The 16886-nt window shown below is 40.2% G+C and overlaps 1 protein-coding gene across 10 annotated transcripts in view; it reads right to left on the bottom strand.

The window, feature by feature from the left end:
- The window catches only part of TTC39B (tetratricopeptide repeat domain 39B), a 148503-nt gene that overhangs the window by 113625 nt on the left and 17992 nt on the right, over positions 1-16886 (bottom strand). Inside the window, exon 1 of one of the 10 annotated variants that reach the window (XM_086415064.1) lies at positions 1386-1631. The exons of the other annotated variants lie outside the window; for them this stretch is intronic. Coding sequence (XP_086271190.1) covers positions 1386-1616 — 231 coding nt within the window. The 5' untranslated portion in view covers positions 1617-1631. Of the gene's footprint in view, positions 1-1385; positions 1632-16886 lie in introns of those variants that run through there. 10 annotated transcript variants of the gene reach the window in all.

Genomic DNA, 16886 nt, shown 5'->3' with positions numbered 1-16886 from the left:
TCGATGGACGTGAGTCTGAGTGAACTCCGGGAGTTGGTGATGGACAGGGAGGCCTGGTGTGCTGTGATTCATGGGGTCGCAAAGAGTCGGACACGACTGAGCGACTGATCTGATCTGATCTGATGTGAACAGATGACTCTTTGGAGAAGTCCCTGATGCCGGGAAAGATTGAGCGCAGAAGGAGAGGAGGGCGTCAGAGGATGAGATGGCCAGATGGCATGGCCAATGCAATGGACATGAACTTGGGCAAACAGGGAGATGGTGAGGGACAGGAAGGCCTGGCATGCTGCAGTACCTGGGGTCACAAGGAGTCAGACACAACTGGGCAACTGAACAACAACAACAACACAAGAAAACTCACACTGCTGACAAAAGAGATGTGCTCAGCGGAAAGCCTCAGCATTTAGTTCCATCCTTAAAGACTGCTGCATCAGCCTCCCCAGCTCCTATGCTAGGGCCAACCCTGAGGAGCCACTACTCTTGGGCATAAGTGTAATAAATGTTTATTTGAGCCACACCTGGCTCCTAAGTACATGCTGCCTCCAACAGAACCTCACTTTCTCAAGAGCCTATCTTGACTCTGGCTGCAGTCAAGAGCCATCTGACTCCTGAATTCACTTTATAACCCAACACAGTACTCTGCACTTCAAAAACTATTAGCAGATAATTGTTAGAAGACTGGCTAGCTGAGAACCCTTGTCCTGAGATGAGAGGTCTTTACTTTGAGCAGTTTCATTCTGCAATTCAGCAAATGGACTAACCTTGTTAGGTGAGAGATTCCCCGGGGGCAACCTTCCAGAGGCCACCCACCACTCCAGGGCCTGCTCCCTGCTGGGTGGGGAGCCTGAAATCTGACTTCCTTCCCCCAGCAGGATGGAGGATCCTGGACACAGAACAGAGAAGTGAGGAAAAGGAATGAGGGGTGCTGCATCACTGCTAAAGCTTTTCTAAATCATTTTCATCTTCATTTGTAACACTCTGAGTAGCAAAAATGCATGCAAGTGCATTTAAGTGACAGCAAGTTTTTAATAAGTGTTTATTTCTTTAAGACTCTTAAATAATGGAGATGCTAATGATGAAGATAATCATATTATTTTTTGCCCTAAGGGAGACAGGCAAAGACTAAAGATAACAAATATGCTACTAAAAATATGCAGGAATTTAAATACTTTATTAATTTCCAAAGAGACCAAATAGATTTACAAATTTTTCAGGTCTCCCCATCTGAATTTTAATTCACTTTGGGGTATGAAAAGAAATATGTGGTAAATATTACTCTAAGAAGGGAGAGGGAATAGGAAGGAACATGATAAAAATTAAACGTAGGTACTGCAAATCCAGTAAGTTGAATCACTTCTCTATAGCCTTGTCCTTTCTCCCCTTACCTTTTCCTTTTTCTCATCCTCCTCCTGTGTCTCTTTCTCCATTTTTCCCTCTCCTATTTGAATGATTTCAATAGGACTGTGGGCCAAAGCCTCCATGTTCTCATCCATCTGTTGTTCTTCAGGGAGGGATGACAAGGTCTGAAGGGGCTCTGTTGACACCTTCTTCCTCAATGAGAACCACTCCCCACCCCATAGCATCAGACCCTTCCCACCAGAGCCTTTACCCAACATTCCATTCTATTGACCAATGAAGCTGTGTGTTTGGTACCATGGACTCAAAGAACCCGAGAGCTGCTGAGAACTCTGAGAAGTAACAGATTCTACACTTGGCTCTGGGTCACATCTGGACTATTCTCAGGGAGATGAGCCATAAAGAGGATGCCCTAGCCACTCAAAGGATTAGTGCAGAGACTAAGAACCGTGGGTATTAGGGTCCTAAGAACCACAGACACTCCTCCTCATGACATTGTCCCCTGGTCGATCAAGATGTCCAAAATGGGAAACCAAACTGACATCAGTTGTTACACTTTATTATCATCTTAGTGACACGCCAGAAGGGCTCCTCAAATATTGGATGTAAATCTTCTCACACGTAAAAGGAAAAAGTACATTTAAAGGAATCATATGGGAAATGCATAAACCTAAGTGATATCACTCCCTACTTCAATAAAGTATTGGTTTTCCTAAATCAAGGTTAATTAACTAAAAATACAAATTTATTACATATCCATGAAGTGACTCTTAGAAAATAATTGATGCAAAAAACTTTTTAATATATGTGTCCGGAGCTCATGTGTCGGGGAGAATTGTTCATTCTGCTCACATCTGCCATCCATGGCCTTTTGGAGCATTTCAACTCTTCCAGTTGCACTTTATAGGCTGCATTTCTTTATAAGTTCCTATTGTAGGAGGGAACATCAATGCCCCAGACTCTCTGGAGCCAAATGTAAACCTCAGCTTCAGTTTATTCCTAGTACTGGATCTAAAGGGTGCAATCTCTGCTCATACCTCCCCTTTAAAGATTAACATTAAAACTCAACTGACCCATAGAGCTCTTAGTCAGAGGGAAGGAAAGTGATGGGGGCCCATATACTAGAGATTCTTCACACTCCCACGTGCCCACTGGGCCCTTCAAGTGCATAAAATGCAACCTTCCCAAGGTTATGAACAGAATTCTTAAAAAGAACAGACAAAGAACCAGACACAGAGTTTATCTTCTACGTTTGCCCAGAAGGTTTATAAAATCTACTTTCTGGGATATGCTTATCAAAAAACTGGAGATTTTCATACACCATTCAAAACTAGAGTTTTTAAATTTCAGATAAATATAAATAGTAAAAATCAACTGCCAAAAGAAAAAAAAAAAGAAAAATGTGTGCCTGAGAAACTTTGAAGCACTCATCACTTGTGGTTGAAAACGATTTCACACATTCTCCAAGTACAGTATTAACATAATTCTCGAGTTTCTCTCATGCCAGGGAAGTCCTCTAATATTACCCCATAAGTCCTGTCTTTTTTATTTTCAAGGTTCATATTTACAAAAAAATCGCAGATCTCATAGTGAAAATAGGAAATCTGGAGTGACAGCCACTTCATTAGGAAAGATTACATTGAGCACATACATAAATTGAGCATATTTTAACTAAGCCACTGTCATGTGTTCATAAGTCAGATTTTATTCAAAGATTCACTTAAGTGCATTTCCAGCGCAACAGAGTGGAAAACATAAATTTAGGCCAGGAAGTGGAACCCACATGGGTCTCAATCTCAGCTCTACCCCACCCCTGGGGAGGTCTAGCCTTCTGAATCCTGCTCCACTGATTTTCCTAAGAACCTATCAGAACTCCCTTACTGAAAGCAAGGGCTGTCATACTCCTTTTGAATCCACTTGGTAACCCAACACAGTACTTTTGCACTTTGCAGACTCTTAGCAATGGGGATTCCAACCATCTCCCCAAGTGGTTGGAAGGATGTTAGAGAGACAATAGCATGTAAAGGTCCAACTCAAAACAGACTCAGTAAATACCGTTCCTGAAGATACTAACTTCTCAGATATGGGGTGAATCGGTGGACTCATTCATGGACACAGAGCTGGGATCCCTCAACTCTACTTCCTCAAGAACTCTTTCCCACTAAAGATTCTGCATCTTCTTTTGAAAGAGAGAAAAGAGGCTGAAATATGGAAATATTTATAGCAAATAGGTACTCAAAAAAATGTTAACTGCCTTACTTCTCCCATCCGAAAATGCCTTCATCTCTTATTCTTCAGTGCCCAGACTCTTCCTACTCAGTGGATTACTCAACACGATAAACATAACTTATGAGCACAGAGCCCAAGACCTCAGCTCACTGGGAACAGTGACCTTGGCCAACAACGTGACCTTGGTTAATACACTCAACCTCATAGGCCTCTAGCCTCCTCATAAGGAAAGCAGAGAGGCTGGCATAGATACCATCCCTTACTCAAAAGCCTAGATTCTCTGAATTCAACACAAATCCTCCCCAATAAGGGAGCTGACTGTCCATCACACATGCTAAAATAAAATTCCTTGCTGAAGGCTGGCATCCAGAGGGACTGTGTTCAAACGAAGGGCTGGGCTGTCAGAGTCCTATCAGTTGTACTAACTCAATCCTCAATAGCCAGCTAGTGTGTTAAGGACCAGGCAAAGCAGTTCACATGATGATTCTTTGGAGTCTCTAACAACCAAGCACAGAGAAAACATGAAATTAAAAAACCACCAGATGTCACCCTCACAAATAACAAATGAACTGGACAGCACTGCTTTAATTGTTAGTCGCTCAGTCGTGTCCAACTCTTTGCAACCATGGACCCCACCAGGCTCCTTTGTCCATGGAAATCTCCAGGCAAGAATCCTGGAGTGGGTAGTCATTCCCTTCTGCAGGGGATCCTCCCATCCCAGTGACAGAAGCCAGGTCTCCTGCATTGCAGAAAGATTTTTTTACCCACTGAGCCACCAGGGAAGCTCAGCATTGCTTTAGTTTCTACTAACATATAGAGAAGTGTGTTTTTTAAAAAATGAAATAGTTAACTTTATGAAGGGGGAAATATTTTCCTTTCTGCATTTCATTATAAATATGGAGTTGAGTTGAAGCTTAAGGTAAGGGTTAAGTTCTAAGTCAAGTACATAAAAGGAAAATCACATATAGTCAAAATTGACATTGAACAAATACTTTAAATTGTCATTATTACAGAATTCACACGGTTTGGGATATAACCTCGGAGAGGAATGGGCATGCATAAACCCAAAATGTGTAGAGCCATGTTCAGTGTGTAATAAAGAATGTATATGCAAAACATAAGTTCTTTTACAAAGGTGTACTGTTGAATTTGTTGAACAAAAATTAGTAAATTATTTTACTTCCCTGTACTAGTCCTCAGCTACTATTTTTATGGTTGTAAAATGAACCCTGGCAATCGCTTAATACGTCAAGCACTCCTGTCCTCTGGTGCCAGTCCTACAAAGCTATAGTAAACAGAGGACTATCTGGGGCATACTGTTTTTGCAGGAGCATAATTTCATACAAAACAAATAGCTACAAACAGAACCAAGAGACTGAGTTTTACCATTTCAAGCTATTTAATTTTGAAACCATCACAAATAGAGGTATTTTTAATTTAAAATGAACAAAGCTGGGAATTCTTTGGTAGTCCAGTGACTGAGACTCTATGCTCCCATGGTAGGGGACCTGGGTTCGATCCCTGGTCAAGGAACTAGATCCCACATGATGCAACTAAGACTCAGCACAGCCAAATAAATTAAATAAATAGTAAAATGAAGAAAGCAGATACTTCTTCCTATGAATAAATAACCATAAATTCAATCTGCTGATGTCTATTGATATAATTTATTTAATATAATTTAATAAAATATAAAACAATTAATATAATTATTAATATAATTTATTTATTTTTGGCTGTTCTGGGTCTTCACTGCTACTCAGGCTTTTCTCTAGCTGCAGCAAGCAGGGTAAATTCTTCCTTGCAGTGCACCAGCTTCTCACTGCAGTGGCCTCTCTTGTCACGAGCACAGGCTCTGGGTGGGGCGCGGGTTTCAGTCGTTGGTGGGCTCAGTAGTTGTGGTTCAGGGCTTAGAGCACAGGCTCAATAGTTTTGGCACACATGCTTAGTTGCTCCACGGCACGTGGGATCTTCCTGGATTAGAGATTCAACCCATGTCTCCTGCATTAGAAAGCGGATTCTTTATTGCTGGGCCACTAGAGAAGCCCCTATGTTAGACATTTAGATGCTTATTTCCAATTCACAATCAATCATTTAAAAAAAAAATTTCACCTGCACTTCCCTGGTAGTCCAGTGGCTAAAAATCCACTTTCCAATGCAAGGTACACGGGTTTGATCCCTGCTCAGAGAAGATTCCACATGGCACAGGCAATTAAGCCCGTGCACCGCAACTGAGCCCACTACCCTAGAGCCCATGTCCCACAAGAGAAGCCACCACAAGGAGAAGCCCATGGGCTGCAACTAGGGAGTAGCCTTCCCTGCCCCAACTAAAGAAAGCCCTAGCACAGCAACGAAGACGCGGCACAGGCAAAAGTAAATAAACAAAATTAAAAAAAAAACATTTACCTCTACCATTACTACTGTTAATATATTCTGACAATAACAACAATAATAAAAGGTTATTGAGTGCCAAACACTGCTCTATATCCTTAACATGCATTAACTCATTTAATCTTCATAATGACTCCATGAGATACGGTTATTATTATATCCAAATAAGGAAACTAAGACTTGTGGAGATTTAATTCACTTACCCAACATCTCATAGATGAACCTCTGTTTTTCCATCTATGCGATGGGAATAATACCACTTAATTTATAGCACTGTTTTGAGGCTTAAACTGAGATAATGTATTTAATGCACCCAGCTCAGTACTGACACAATACTAACAAATAATTTCTTTTGTGATCATTAAAGTGGTTCTACAACTGAGCCTCCAGAGCAGCCTAAGGACAAGCAAAAAGAAACCTCTTGCACCATCTTATTCAACCCTCAAATTTTCCAGCTATGACAGAAAAATGGCAGAATTAGCATTCCCTTACTTATAGCTCTGCTCCAAAGCAAAAGTTTTTAAAATAGAATATAGATCTTATCTCTTAACCATTGGGAAGTTCCTGAAGAATAAGGCTTCAAAGGTAACTTGAAACTGAGAAAGCCCATTACATGGGATAGATAGGTTAAGAGTCAGACTTGAGCTCAGGTGCTCAGAATCAGCCTCCCTGAGTTCAAATCCATTTCACCACCTTTTAGCTCTGTGACCTTGGCAAGCCTTTTCCTTTCTTCTACCTCAGTTTCCCACCTCACTGGTGTGTTCACTGATTAAATGAAACGTTGAAAAGCACAGAGTACAAAGCATCCAGGATAAAACACTAGTTATTATCACTACTATTATTGATGGGACTTGAAAATTCTAAAGGCACTAGTTGGGGGCACTGAGTGCTACAGCCTGCAGAAGGTAGGGGAGTGCACAGGGCACAACACTTTGCACTAGCAATCCTGCTTCTGCCCCCGCCCCCACCAGCTGACACGCCCCAGTGTCCTCAAAGAGACCAGTCCACTGCCACAGAGGTCCCCAAACTGCAACTCATGAGCCAAATCCAGCCTGCCCTGTTTTTGTAAATAAAGTTTTATTGGAATGCTGCCACTCTCAATCATTTACATGTTGTCTATTTATATATTTCCTCTCACGCCCTCAGAGCTGAGTTGTTGCAAGTGAGACCACAGGGTCTACCAAGCTGAAAATATTTACTCTCTGGCCTTTCATAGAAAGTTTGCCTACCTTTGCATAAAGGGATAAAATATCAAATTTCCTTCCCTACCCCACTGGATGTTTTGAGGATGGAATAAGAAATAGATGTGAAAAATCTATAAAATAGCAGGAATTATTTAACCAAAAACCCACAGCCTGAAAGTTTCAAATTCAAGAGGGAAATAAATAATGCTAAGACTGTGGGTGTAGAGTCCCACTAACAGCTCCATCAATTCTTAACTATGTGGGGCTTTGGGCAAGTTATTGTAATTAGCTTCTCTAAGATTCATATTCATCATAATAACAATACCGAACTCGTGGGATTCAAAGAATTAAATGGATGTATTAGGGTTAGGATGGTGCCTGGTCAATATTAAGTAACTGATAATGTCAGCACTTATTAAATGATTGCATTCATTACTGCAAGAAAAAGGTTTATGTCAAATACTGGACCACTCAATACTTTCCCTCCCAGGATATACACGCTTGAGAATTATCGGTGCTAGCAAAGGAGAGAGGCTAAGGACACTAATCTGGTCCTTCGAGGAATCTAAGAAAGAAAAGGTTAAAATTTCAAGGCTAAATTCTCCTTCACTCCCACGGTCAACATAATACTCCTTTGTCAACATCAGGAAAATTTCACCAAGAAGCTAAATTGCATATCTACATATTTGTATTATACAGAGAAATAAGCTTTATACTATAAGACAAATTAACTGAATCAATACAATGCGAAATGCTGACATTTTGCTTCTGCTGCTGCTAAGTCACTTCAGTCGTGTCCGACTCTGTGCGACCTCATAGACGGCAGCCCACCAGGCTCCCCCGTCCCTGGGATTCTCCAGGCAAGAATACTGGAGTGGGTTGCCATTTCCTTCTCCAATGCATGAAAGTGAAAAGTGAAAGTGAAGTCGCTCAGTCGTGTCCAACTCTTAGCAACCCCATGGACTGAAGCCCACCAGGCTCCTCCATCCATGGGATTTTCCAGGCAAGAGTACTGGAGTGGGGTGCCATTGCCTTCTCTGATTTTGCTTCTAACAAGAAGCAATTAAATATAGAAACTTATTCAAAAAAGCAGAAGGAAGGAACTGCCAGAAGGGATTAGCATAATAGATCATGTAATTTGTGTCTCAAACTTAATATACATTACACATCAAAAAAAATTTAATGAATTCTGATAAAACAAATGCATTAGAAAGAACTTGAAATGACTACAGAAGGGCACCAGGAAACTGATGCATTTGAGGCTGATGCAAATGTTCAATATCTTAATTATAGTGGTGGTTAAATGGGTGAACATATTTATGAAACTTAATTTGTACAGTTAAGATGGGTCATTTTATCACATGCAATTATACCTTGATGGCAGAAAGTGAAGAGGAACTAAAAAGCCTCTTGATGAAAGTGAAAGTGGAGAGTGAAAAAGTTGGCTTAAAGCTCAACATTCAGAAAACGAAGATCATGGCATCTGGTCCCATCACTTCATGGCAAATAGATGGGGAAACAGTGGAAACAGTATCAGACTTTATTTTTCTGGGCTCCAAAATCACTGCAGATGGTGACTGCAGCCATGAAATTAAAAGATGCTTACTCCTTGGAAGGAAAGTTATGACCAACCTAGACAGCATATTAAAAAGCAGAGATATTACTTTGCCAACAAAGGTCCATCTAGTCAAGGCTATGGTTTTTCCAGTGGTCATGTGTGGATGTGAGAGTTGGACTGTGAAGAAAGCTGAGCGCCGAAGAATTGATGCTTTTGAACTGTGGTGTTGGAGAAGACTCTTGAGAGTCCCTTGGACTGCAAGGAGATCCAACCAGTCCATTCTAAAGGAGATCAGTCCTGGGTGTTCTTTGGAAAGAATGATGCTAAAGCTGAAACTCCAGTACTTTGGCCACCTCATGCGAAGAGTTGACTCATTGGAAAAGACTCTGATGCTGGGAGGGATTAGGGGCAGGAGGAGAAGGGGACGACAGAGGATGAGATGGCTGGATGGCATCACTGACTCAATGGACACAAGTCTGAGTGAACTCCGGGAGTTGGTGATGGACAGGGAGGCCTGGCATTCTGCGATTCATGGGGTCGCAAAGAGTCGGACATGACTGAGCGACTAAACTGAACTGAACTGAATGTTGGTTTTTAAAAGAATTTGAGAAAAAGTAAATACTTCCATGAAAGTGTTAGTCACTCAGTCATGTCTGACTCTTTGTGACCACATGGACCGTGGCCCACCAGGCTCCTCTGTCCATGGAATTCTCCAGGCAAGAATACTGGAGTGGGTACCCATTCCCTTCTCCAGCGGATCTTCCTGACCCAGGGATCGAACCGGGGTCTCCCACATCACAGGTAGATTCTTTACCGTCTCAGTCACCAGGGAAGTCCCAAATAATTCCATATTAAGTGTTAAAAATTTCGATGCTGATGATGTCATAATAATAGTTAACACTTCTACAGCTCTCTTTATGTACCAGGCACTGTTCTACACACTTTCATATATATTAACTTCTTTGCTTTTCATGACAACCCCCTGAAGTAGCTTAGTATTAGCCCTAGTTTACAAACGATGAAACTGCAACACAGAGAGGTTAAGTAACCTGCCCAAAGTCACAAAGCATCCAAGTGACAGAATCAGAATTTGAACCCATAAAAAACTTCAGAATCTGTGATCTATATTCACACTCATTAAACTTTTTAAACTGTTTTTGAGAAATCAGTTTTTTAAATTCAACAAACTGAGCTAATTGACAAAATGAACATCATCAAGCTGAGCCAGAGCTATGGAGACACTCTAACTTCTCTTCATGCCATATATCTCATGTGCAAAGTTGAGTGTGTGGTTATTCGTATCTCGTCTGTCTTCCCTCCAGCCTTTAAGTTGCATGAGGCATATCCCCAGGCATCAAGCCCAGGGTCTACACATGGCAGCCACACCAGAAATACTACTTGAAAGAATGAATAAAAAGTGAGAGGATCCAGGAAAGCACTTTATTATATATTAATCATCACTGTAGACTGAAATTTTGTTCACGTACATGTCTGTATGTGCATGTGTGAGTAGGTATACACATACCCTACAATTTCTTGAAAGTAAAGTGTTAGTCGCTCAGTCATGCCAGACTCTTTGTGACACCATGGACTGTAGCCTCTGTCCATGGAATTCTCTAGGCAGGAATACTGATCTGGTATCGATACCCTTCTCCAGGGGATCTTCCTCACCCAGGAATTGAACCCAGGTCTCCCGCATTGCAGGTGGATTCTTTACTAGAGAGAAGCCTGACAGTTTAAGTCATTGAAAAGGTTCTCTCATTAATAAGCTACAGAACTGTGATTGAATATATCAGCGCTGTTAATATATAAGACATTTTAGCACATACATGCACCAAGTATTATGCTTTGCATTTCAATATATTGTCTCATATAAGCTAGACAGTGTTTCCCTAAAATAGGTGCAATTATCATTCCAGAGCTAATAAATGGTTTATTACCAGGTCTGACTCCATAGCCTGAGATCCTACCCATCATGACCTAAGAACTTTTCATGTAGAGTTCAGTCAATTAAAATTCCAGCAGATTTTAAGTGGAACCTGGCAAGTAGTTCTAAAATTATCTGAAAAGGAAAATATATTACAGAATTTTCCCTGCCAAATTAAAATTGTGGAAATGGCACAGGAAAATACATATATGGTGATCAACAGAACATAATAAAGAATGCAGATATAAACTGATCAATAGAACATAATAAAGAATGCAGATATGTAAACATAGGAATTTATTTTATGATTCAGTTAAAATTTAAGTTGGAGAAAGAATAATGAATTACTTAATAAATGATGCTGAAGAAACTGGTTATCTGTTGCAACGAAAGTGAAATGAAACCCATATGCAAATTTCTAGATACATTAAAAAGATAACTACAAAAACAAGAGATGGATGTATGGAGAGTATTCTTTACAACCTTGAAACAGAGACAATCTTTCTAAATAAGACACCAAACCCAAAAGCCATAAAGAAAAGAGTAAAAGTTCTGGCTACATAAACATTTTAAACTTCTAAGACAGGCAAGGAGAAAATATTTAAGGTACTGTATATGGACAAAAAATTACCTATAATTTATAAAGAACTCTTTCAGGCCAATAAGAAAGAGACAAACAGCCAAAAGAATAATAGATACAGGGTGTGAAGAAACAGTGCATTGAAAAAGAAATCCATAGCCAATAAACTTGGAAAAGTGCACCTAAAAAGTAGTATTATTTTGTCCATAGGATTGGCAAACATTTTTTTAATTGATAATATCCACAGTTGGCAGAGATGTTGGAAAATAGAACATATACCGTTGCTACTATTTAGAAGTCAGTCTTAGTATATTCATATTAAAAAAAAAAATGTAATGTATATAGAGCCTATTTGGAAGCCTTGCTGTATTTATTAAAGATTTAAATGCATGTATTATCAAACATTTCAAAGTATACACAGGAGTACTATTCCTAGGATTCTATACTGTTAAAACATACACACGTGCAAGGGTCTATGTATTATAGTACATACTGTATTGAAACAACCCAAATGCTCTTCACAGGGAAGTAGTTAAAGTATGGTACAATTATATTACCTAATTCTCTTCCTTTGGAGAAGGCCATGGCACCCCACTCCAGTACTCTTGCCTGGAAAATCCCATGGGCAGAGGAGCCTAGTCGGCTGCAGTCCATGGGGTCGCTAAGAGTCAGAAACAACTGAGCGACTTCACTTTAACTTTTCACTTTCATGAATTGGAGAAGGAAATGGCAACCCACTCCAGTGTTCTTGCCTGGAGAACCCCAGGGACGGGGAGCCTGGTGGGCTGCCGTCTATGAGGTCGCACAGAGTTGGACACGACTGAAGCGACTTAGCAGCCCAGCAGCAGCAGCAGCAGCAACTCTCCCTTCATTGGGTAAAAAGTAAAGCAAACAGAGGAAGTATCTCCCAGATTCATTAAATGCAAAGTCTATTCCTAGGAAAGTCAAACTTCAATGCTAATGTTATCTAAGGATGGGCAGGGAAGGAATGATAAAGTGAAAAATCATATTGTGGCATCAGATTTAAATCTTTTACAACAGGACTGCTTTGATGAACTACTTTAGTAATGTAAAAAAACAAGGAACAATTTGAACAACATTTTTAAAAGGTTAAAAGCATTTTGCAATAAGCAGATCCAACATACCTAGAGAAAAATTCAAGCACAGTAAGGTAGGATGACGTCAACTAAATTTGTTTTATAACCCAAATCCTTTTGTGCCCAGTATAAGTGAAAAGCACTTTCTAGAAATGTCTAGACAACTTTTTAACAAAACTTTTTGTTTAGAAATAATTTCAGACTTTCAACATAGTACAAAGAAAGCCTGTATGCCATTTATGCAGATTCATCTAATGCTAATATTTTGTCTCATTTGCCTTATACTCTGTTTTTCCCTCTCCCTTCCCACCTTCTTTTCCCTTCTCTATCTCAATAGATTAAAATTTTTTTCTAAACCATTTGAAAGTTAATTATGTATATTGTGACCCTTTACCTCTAAATATTCCAGTGCGTATTTTTTTTAAATACAGATATTCTCTTACCTAAGCGCAGTACAGTTATCCACATCAGAAAATTTAACTACTTTAAACTTCTGTCCATTTTCCAATTTTGTCAATTAACCCAATAGAGCTGCTTTGCAGCTGTTTTCCCTGCAGTACAGGAGCTCATCTCAGGTCCAATATTGCATTTAGCTGTTTCATCTCCTTTGCCTCCTTTAATCTGGGACATTTTCATAGCCTTTCTTTGCCTTTCAAGACAGCAACATGTTTTGAGTACAGCCCTCTTTTTTTTTTTTTTACTAGAACCTTCCTTATTTAAAGTTTCTCTGACATTTCCTATGATCAGATTCAGGTTAGACTAGTACAGAAGAGACCCTGTGTCCTCGTCAGGTCACTTCTAGCTGGAGGCACAGATCCTGTCTGCCCCCACTGGTAATATTAACTTTGATCACCTGGTCAAAGTAGTATGTGATCTCTCCACTGCAGTTACTATTTCTGTCTTATAAGTCATAAGGACTCCGTGGTGAGACCAGGGTAAGACCAGATCAAGAACATGCTCCTCCCCTAAACTTGTCTCTGTCACCTACAATGATGGCTGCCTGACTCATCTTTCCCAGGCTAGTTAGTTGATCACTGTTTTACCACCTCCAGCACTCCCTCCACTTTTACCAACTGGCCTTTAGCATTCTGCTCAAAGTAAATCCCTCCCATCTCCTCCACCTATCTAATTGGTCACCATCCATATGGACTCCAGGAGACATCTTCAATGGTCTGTAATACGTTACTGTACTTATTTTGATGCTCAGATTGCCCCAGAATTGGTCGTGGCAACTTTCACATTTCTCACTCTTTACTCCCTTAGAGCAAATGCTAATACTCAGAACTTGCTTATTATAAGAATTCTGTTTTGCCAAGGAATCTTACAAAGTGAGACATATCTAAATGTTAACAATAAGACTCAGTGATTTTTCTGAGCCCCCTAATGAAAACTGAGGCATGTAGCCACTGACCTATACACTTGACACCCTGATATACATTACAAAATGGACTTTGTTAAAAAGAGAATATTAAGGGTCTACTTGATTGGTGCCATCTGAAGCTGAGTTTCCTTACTAATTCTTAGCTGATCTTAACACTTAAAAGAACCTAAAGGACCGTCAGCAGTTGTATCAGAAAAATGGTGCTGGTGCAGGTCTCTAAAACTTAGTCTCTTTAATAATTTCCTTTTAATTAAGAGGAAGAGCTTCATGTTGATGTATGGCAGAAACCAACACAATACTATTAAGCAATTATCCTCCAATTAAAAATAAATAAATAATTATTTTTTAAAAGAGGAAAAGATACCTATAGTGAAAACTGGCAAGAGTGTGCAGCCAACTTGAAAATAATTCCCTGGTAGATCAGATGGTAAAGAATCTGCCTGCAATCCTGGAGTCCCAGGTTCAATCCCTGGGTTGGGAAGATCCCCTGGAGAAGGGAAAGGCTACCCACTGCAGTATTCTGGCCTGGAGAATTCCATAGACAGAGGAGCCTGGTGGGCTACGGTCCATGGGGTTGCAAAGAGTAGGACACAACTGAGTGATTTTCACTTTTCAAAGTTAAGAAACTGAGAAACATCTGGAAACAACAGAACAAGTCAGAGCAGTCAATGGAGTTTTAATGCATACAAGAGAAATTTGAGGAACTGCAGTACAATTTACAAAGACAAGAGTTCCTGAGAGTCTGATTTATGACTATAAAGGAAGTAAGTTGTTTCTGGGTTAGAATTAGGTTACACCCATTGAGATATATCCATACAGGATCCAAAAGGCTGAGGTCATCTTCCTGCCCCTTTCTGATTTTTTTCTGCTATCAAGCAAGCGTAAGAAACAGAACTTGTTTCGACAGCAGTGCTCAGCTTCCTTTCTCTGCCGTGGAGCATATAATAGAGGCAGCAGAGGTGTCTCCATTCTGGCTTCCTGATCCCTGAACTGCCATGTGTTGGGAACTTAGTTCTAGAATCATCAGCCACAGAATACCAGCACCTCCCCTAATGAGTCAGTTCTGGATTGGTACAGAGAGCCTTTCACAGAGGCTCAGCCTAGAACCACAGCTATAGCCCCAGCCCCTTCCTGCATTTTTAAAACATCTGTCTTACATAAACTCATACATTCTTTCTTACCTAAATTACAGCAGTTTCTGCTTCCTGCACTGAAACCTGATAGAGTGAGAGGGATGACAGAGAAGAAAATAAGCAAACAAGATAATGCAGACGGTGGTCACATCTATGAGGAAATACACAGGATGTGTAATAGAGGAAAGAGAAAGACTGCTTGGAATATGAAACCCAAGGAAAGCAGCATTTGGAACTTGATCTTTAAAGTGAGGATGGAAAGTCGAGAAGGAGCTGGTCATGTGAAGAACTGGTGCAGTCTGCCAGGCTGGGGAAATCCTTAATGCAAGAGCACTACGGTAGAAAAAAACTGAGCATGTTCAAGAAATCTAATGGAAGCTCCGGTGGCTAAAGCAGAGGAACAAAGTGGAGAACGGCAGGAGATGAGCTGTAGCAGGAAAGCAAAAGAAGTGTGCATTTGATCCTAAATAACAGTCTGCAGCACAGGAGTAATGTGATTACCATTTGTAAAGGAGCACTTAGATTGCAGAAGAAGAGTGGACTGCAGAAGTGAAACAGTTTGGGTGTCATTTCGAGGGCTCCAGAGAGTTCTGGTACCTTAGTTCTTTATGTCTCAGCGCAGAAAAGAATTTAGCAAGAGGCAAGTGATAGATAAGAAGTGATTTACTAGAATAGGACGCCTGTGCTATTTACAAACAGGTGGGTGAGAGGGTGCTGTGCCCCCAGAACTTACTGGACTACAGCTCTATAATCAAAGGAAAAGTGGGGAGGGGAAGAACTTCTCTTTCTTGAGACATCATGCTTCCATCATCAGCTCCTCTTCCAGGTTTAGCAGGGGAGTTTTGTTTCCACATGGTCAAGCTAGGTTCACAAAGGATCATTTTCTATGTGTGCAGAGAGTATATTTTAAGGATCATTAACTTAACTGAGCTCACTGGGCAGGATGTAGGTCTCATGGCATCACTATTTTATTGTTTGGGGGCAAGTCTTATGCTTCTGTTGCATGGTTTCACTGCTTAGCAAGCCTGCTTGGTTTTAGGGTTAAAAAACCCTGTTCTCTTGAATAAACATGAATTTACAGGAGTCTCCCCTATTTTTTCTACCAGTGGGATTAACCATTTAATTAATCCCTAATGAGATTAACTATTTAATTACCTACTTTGTCCCTTTACTCTGTCAGAAGACAGGGAGGAAGTGGGGAGACCAGTAAGGATGTTCCCCCAGATATGCAGGGTGAGAAGATGGTGGTGTGGCCTGGGGACACAGTGGTGATAGAAAGGAGCCATGTTTGGGGGGTATTACTAGATTCAACAGGACTAGCTTATGACAGAGATTGGGAGTGGGGGGTGTAAAAGAAGCATAAATTGAGGAAAACAGAAAGGGAAAATAAGGCACAGGAAGGGCTTTTTAGGTTGAGAAATGCTGTTTTAAATTGCTCCCCCAAAGTCTTGTGTTTGCTCCTAAAATTATTATGGAAAGGGTACTTGTCACTAAATTGCCAAAACTGAAATGGAATGCTTTTCAGTCTTTAACAAAGAGATAGGAGTTCATTTTAGCATGTCACATGTCCCTCAGTTTAGCCTAAGCATGTGGAACCTGCTTCCTGAGGCATGCAGACTTAAAAGTTTTGTTATACATCAAAAAGGTTGACTCTTATCTAAGTTAAAATGTAATCTCCTTCATCATAAACTACAAAGGGAAGTAAAAGCAAGCAAGTCTTTAGAAGGAAAAAAAAAAGATTCTAAGCTAGTAACTTTACTTTTAAAATTTCCAGTGTAATTAGCAATACAGATGGATTGTGGATGCTCACACTTTATAAAATCATCTCTTATAAAGTCATTTTTACTATTTATGAAGTCAGAATAGTATTGTTTGATAAGAAAGAAAACCTCAATGTTTTCTATTTTGAAAAGTTGGGAGAAACCACCTCTGCACACACGCTAGTATTACTAACTAAGCAAATGGCTAGAAATGTGAACCCTTCAGGTTTCTGACAGCATTAAGTGTGTGAATAAATTATACTCATCCTCATTTGCTGAACTTTCCCTAT

The sequence above is a fragment of the Bos grunniens genome, chromosome 8 (assembly GCF_055505025.1).
Source record: "Bos grunniens cultivar Pamir isolate PY7600 chromosome 8, Bosgru_T2T1.0, whole genome shotgun sequence".
Classification (NCBI taxonomy): domain Eukaryota; kingdom Metazoa; phylum Chordata; class Mammalia; order Artiodactyla; family Bovidae; genus Bos; species Bos grunniens.
This window is presented reverse-complemented; position numbering and strand designations above follow the sequence as displayed.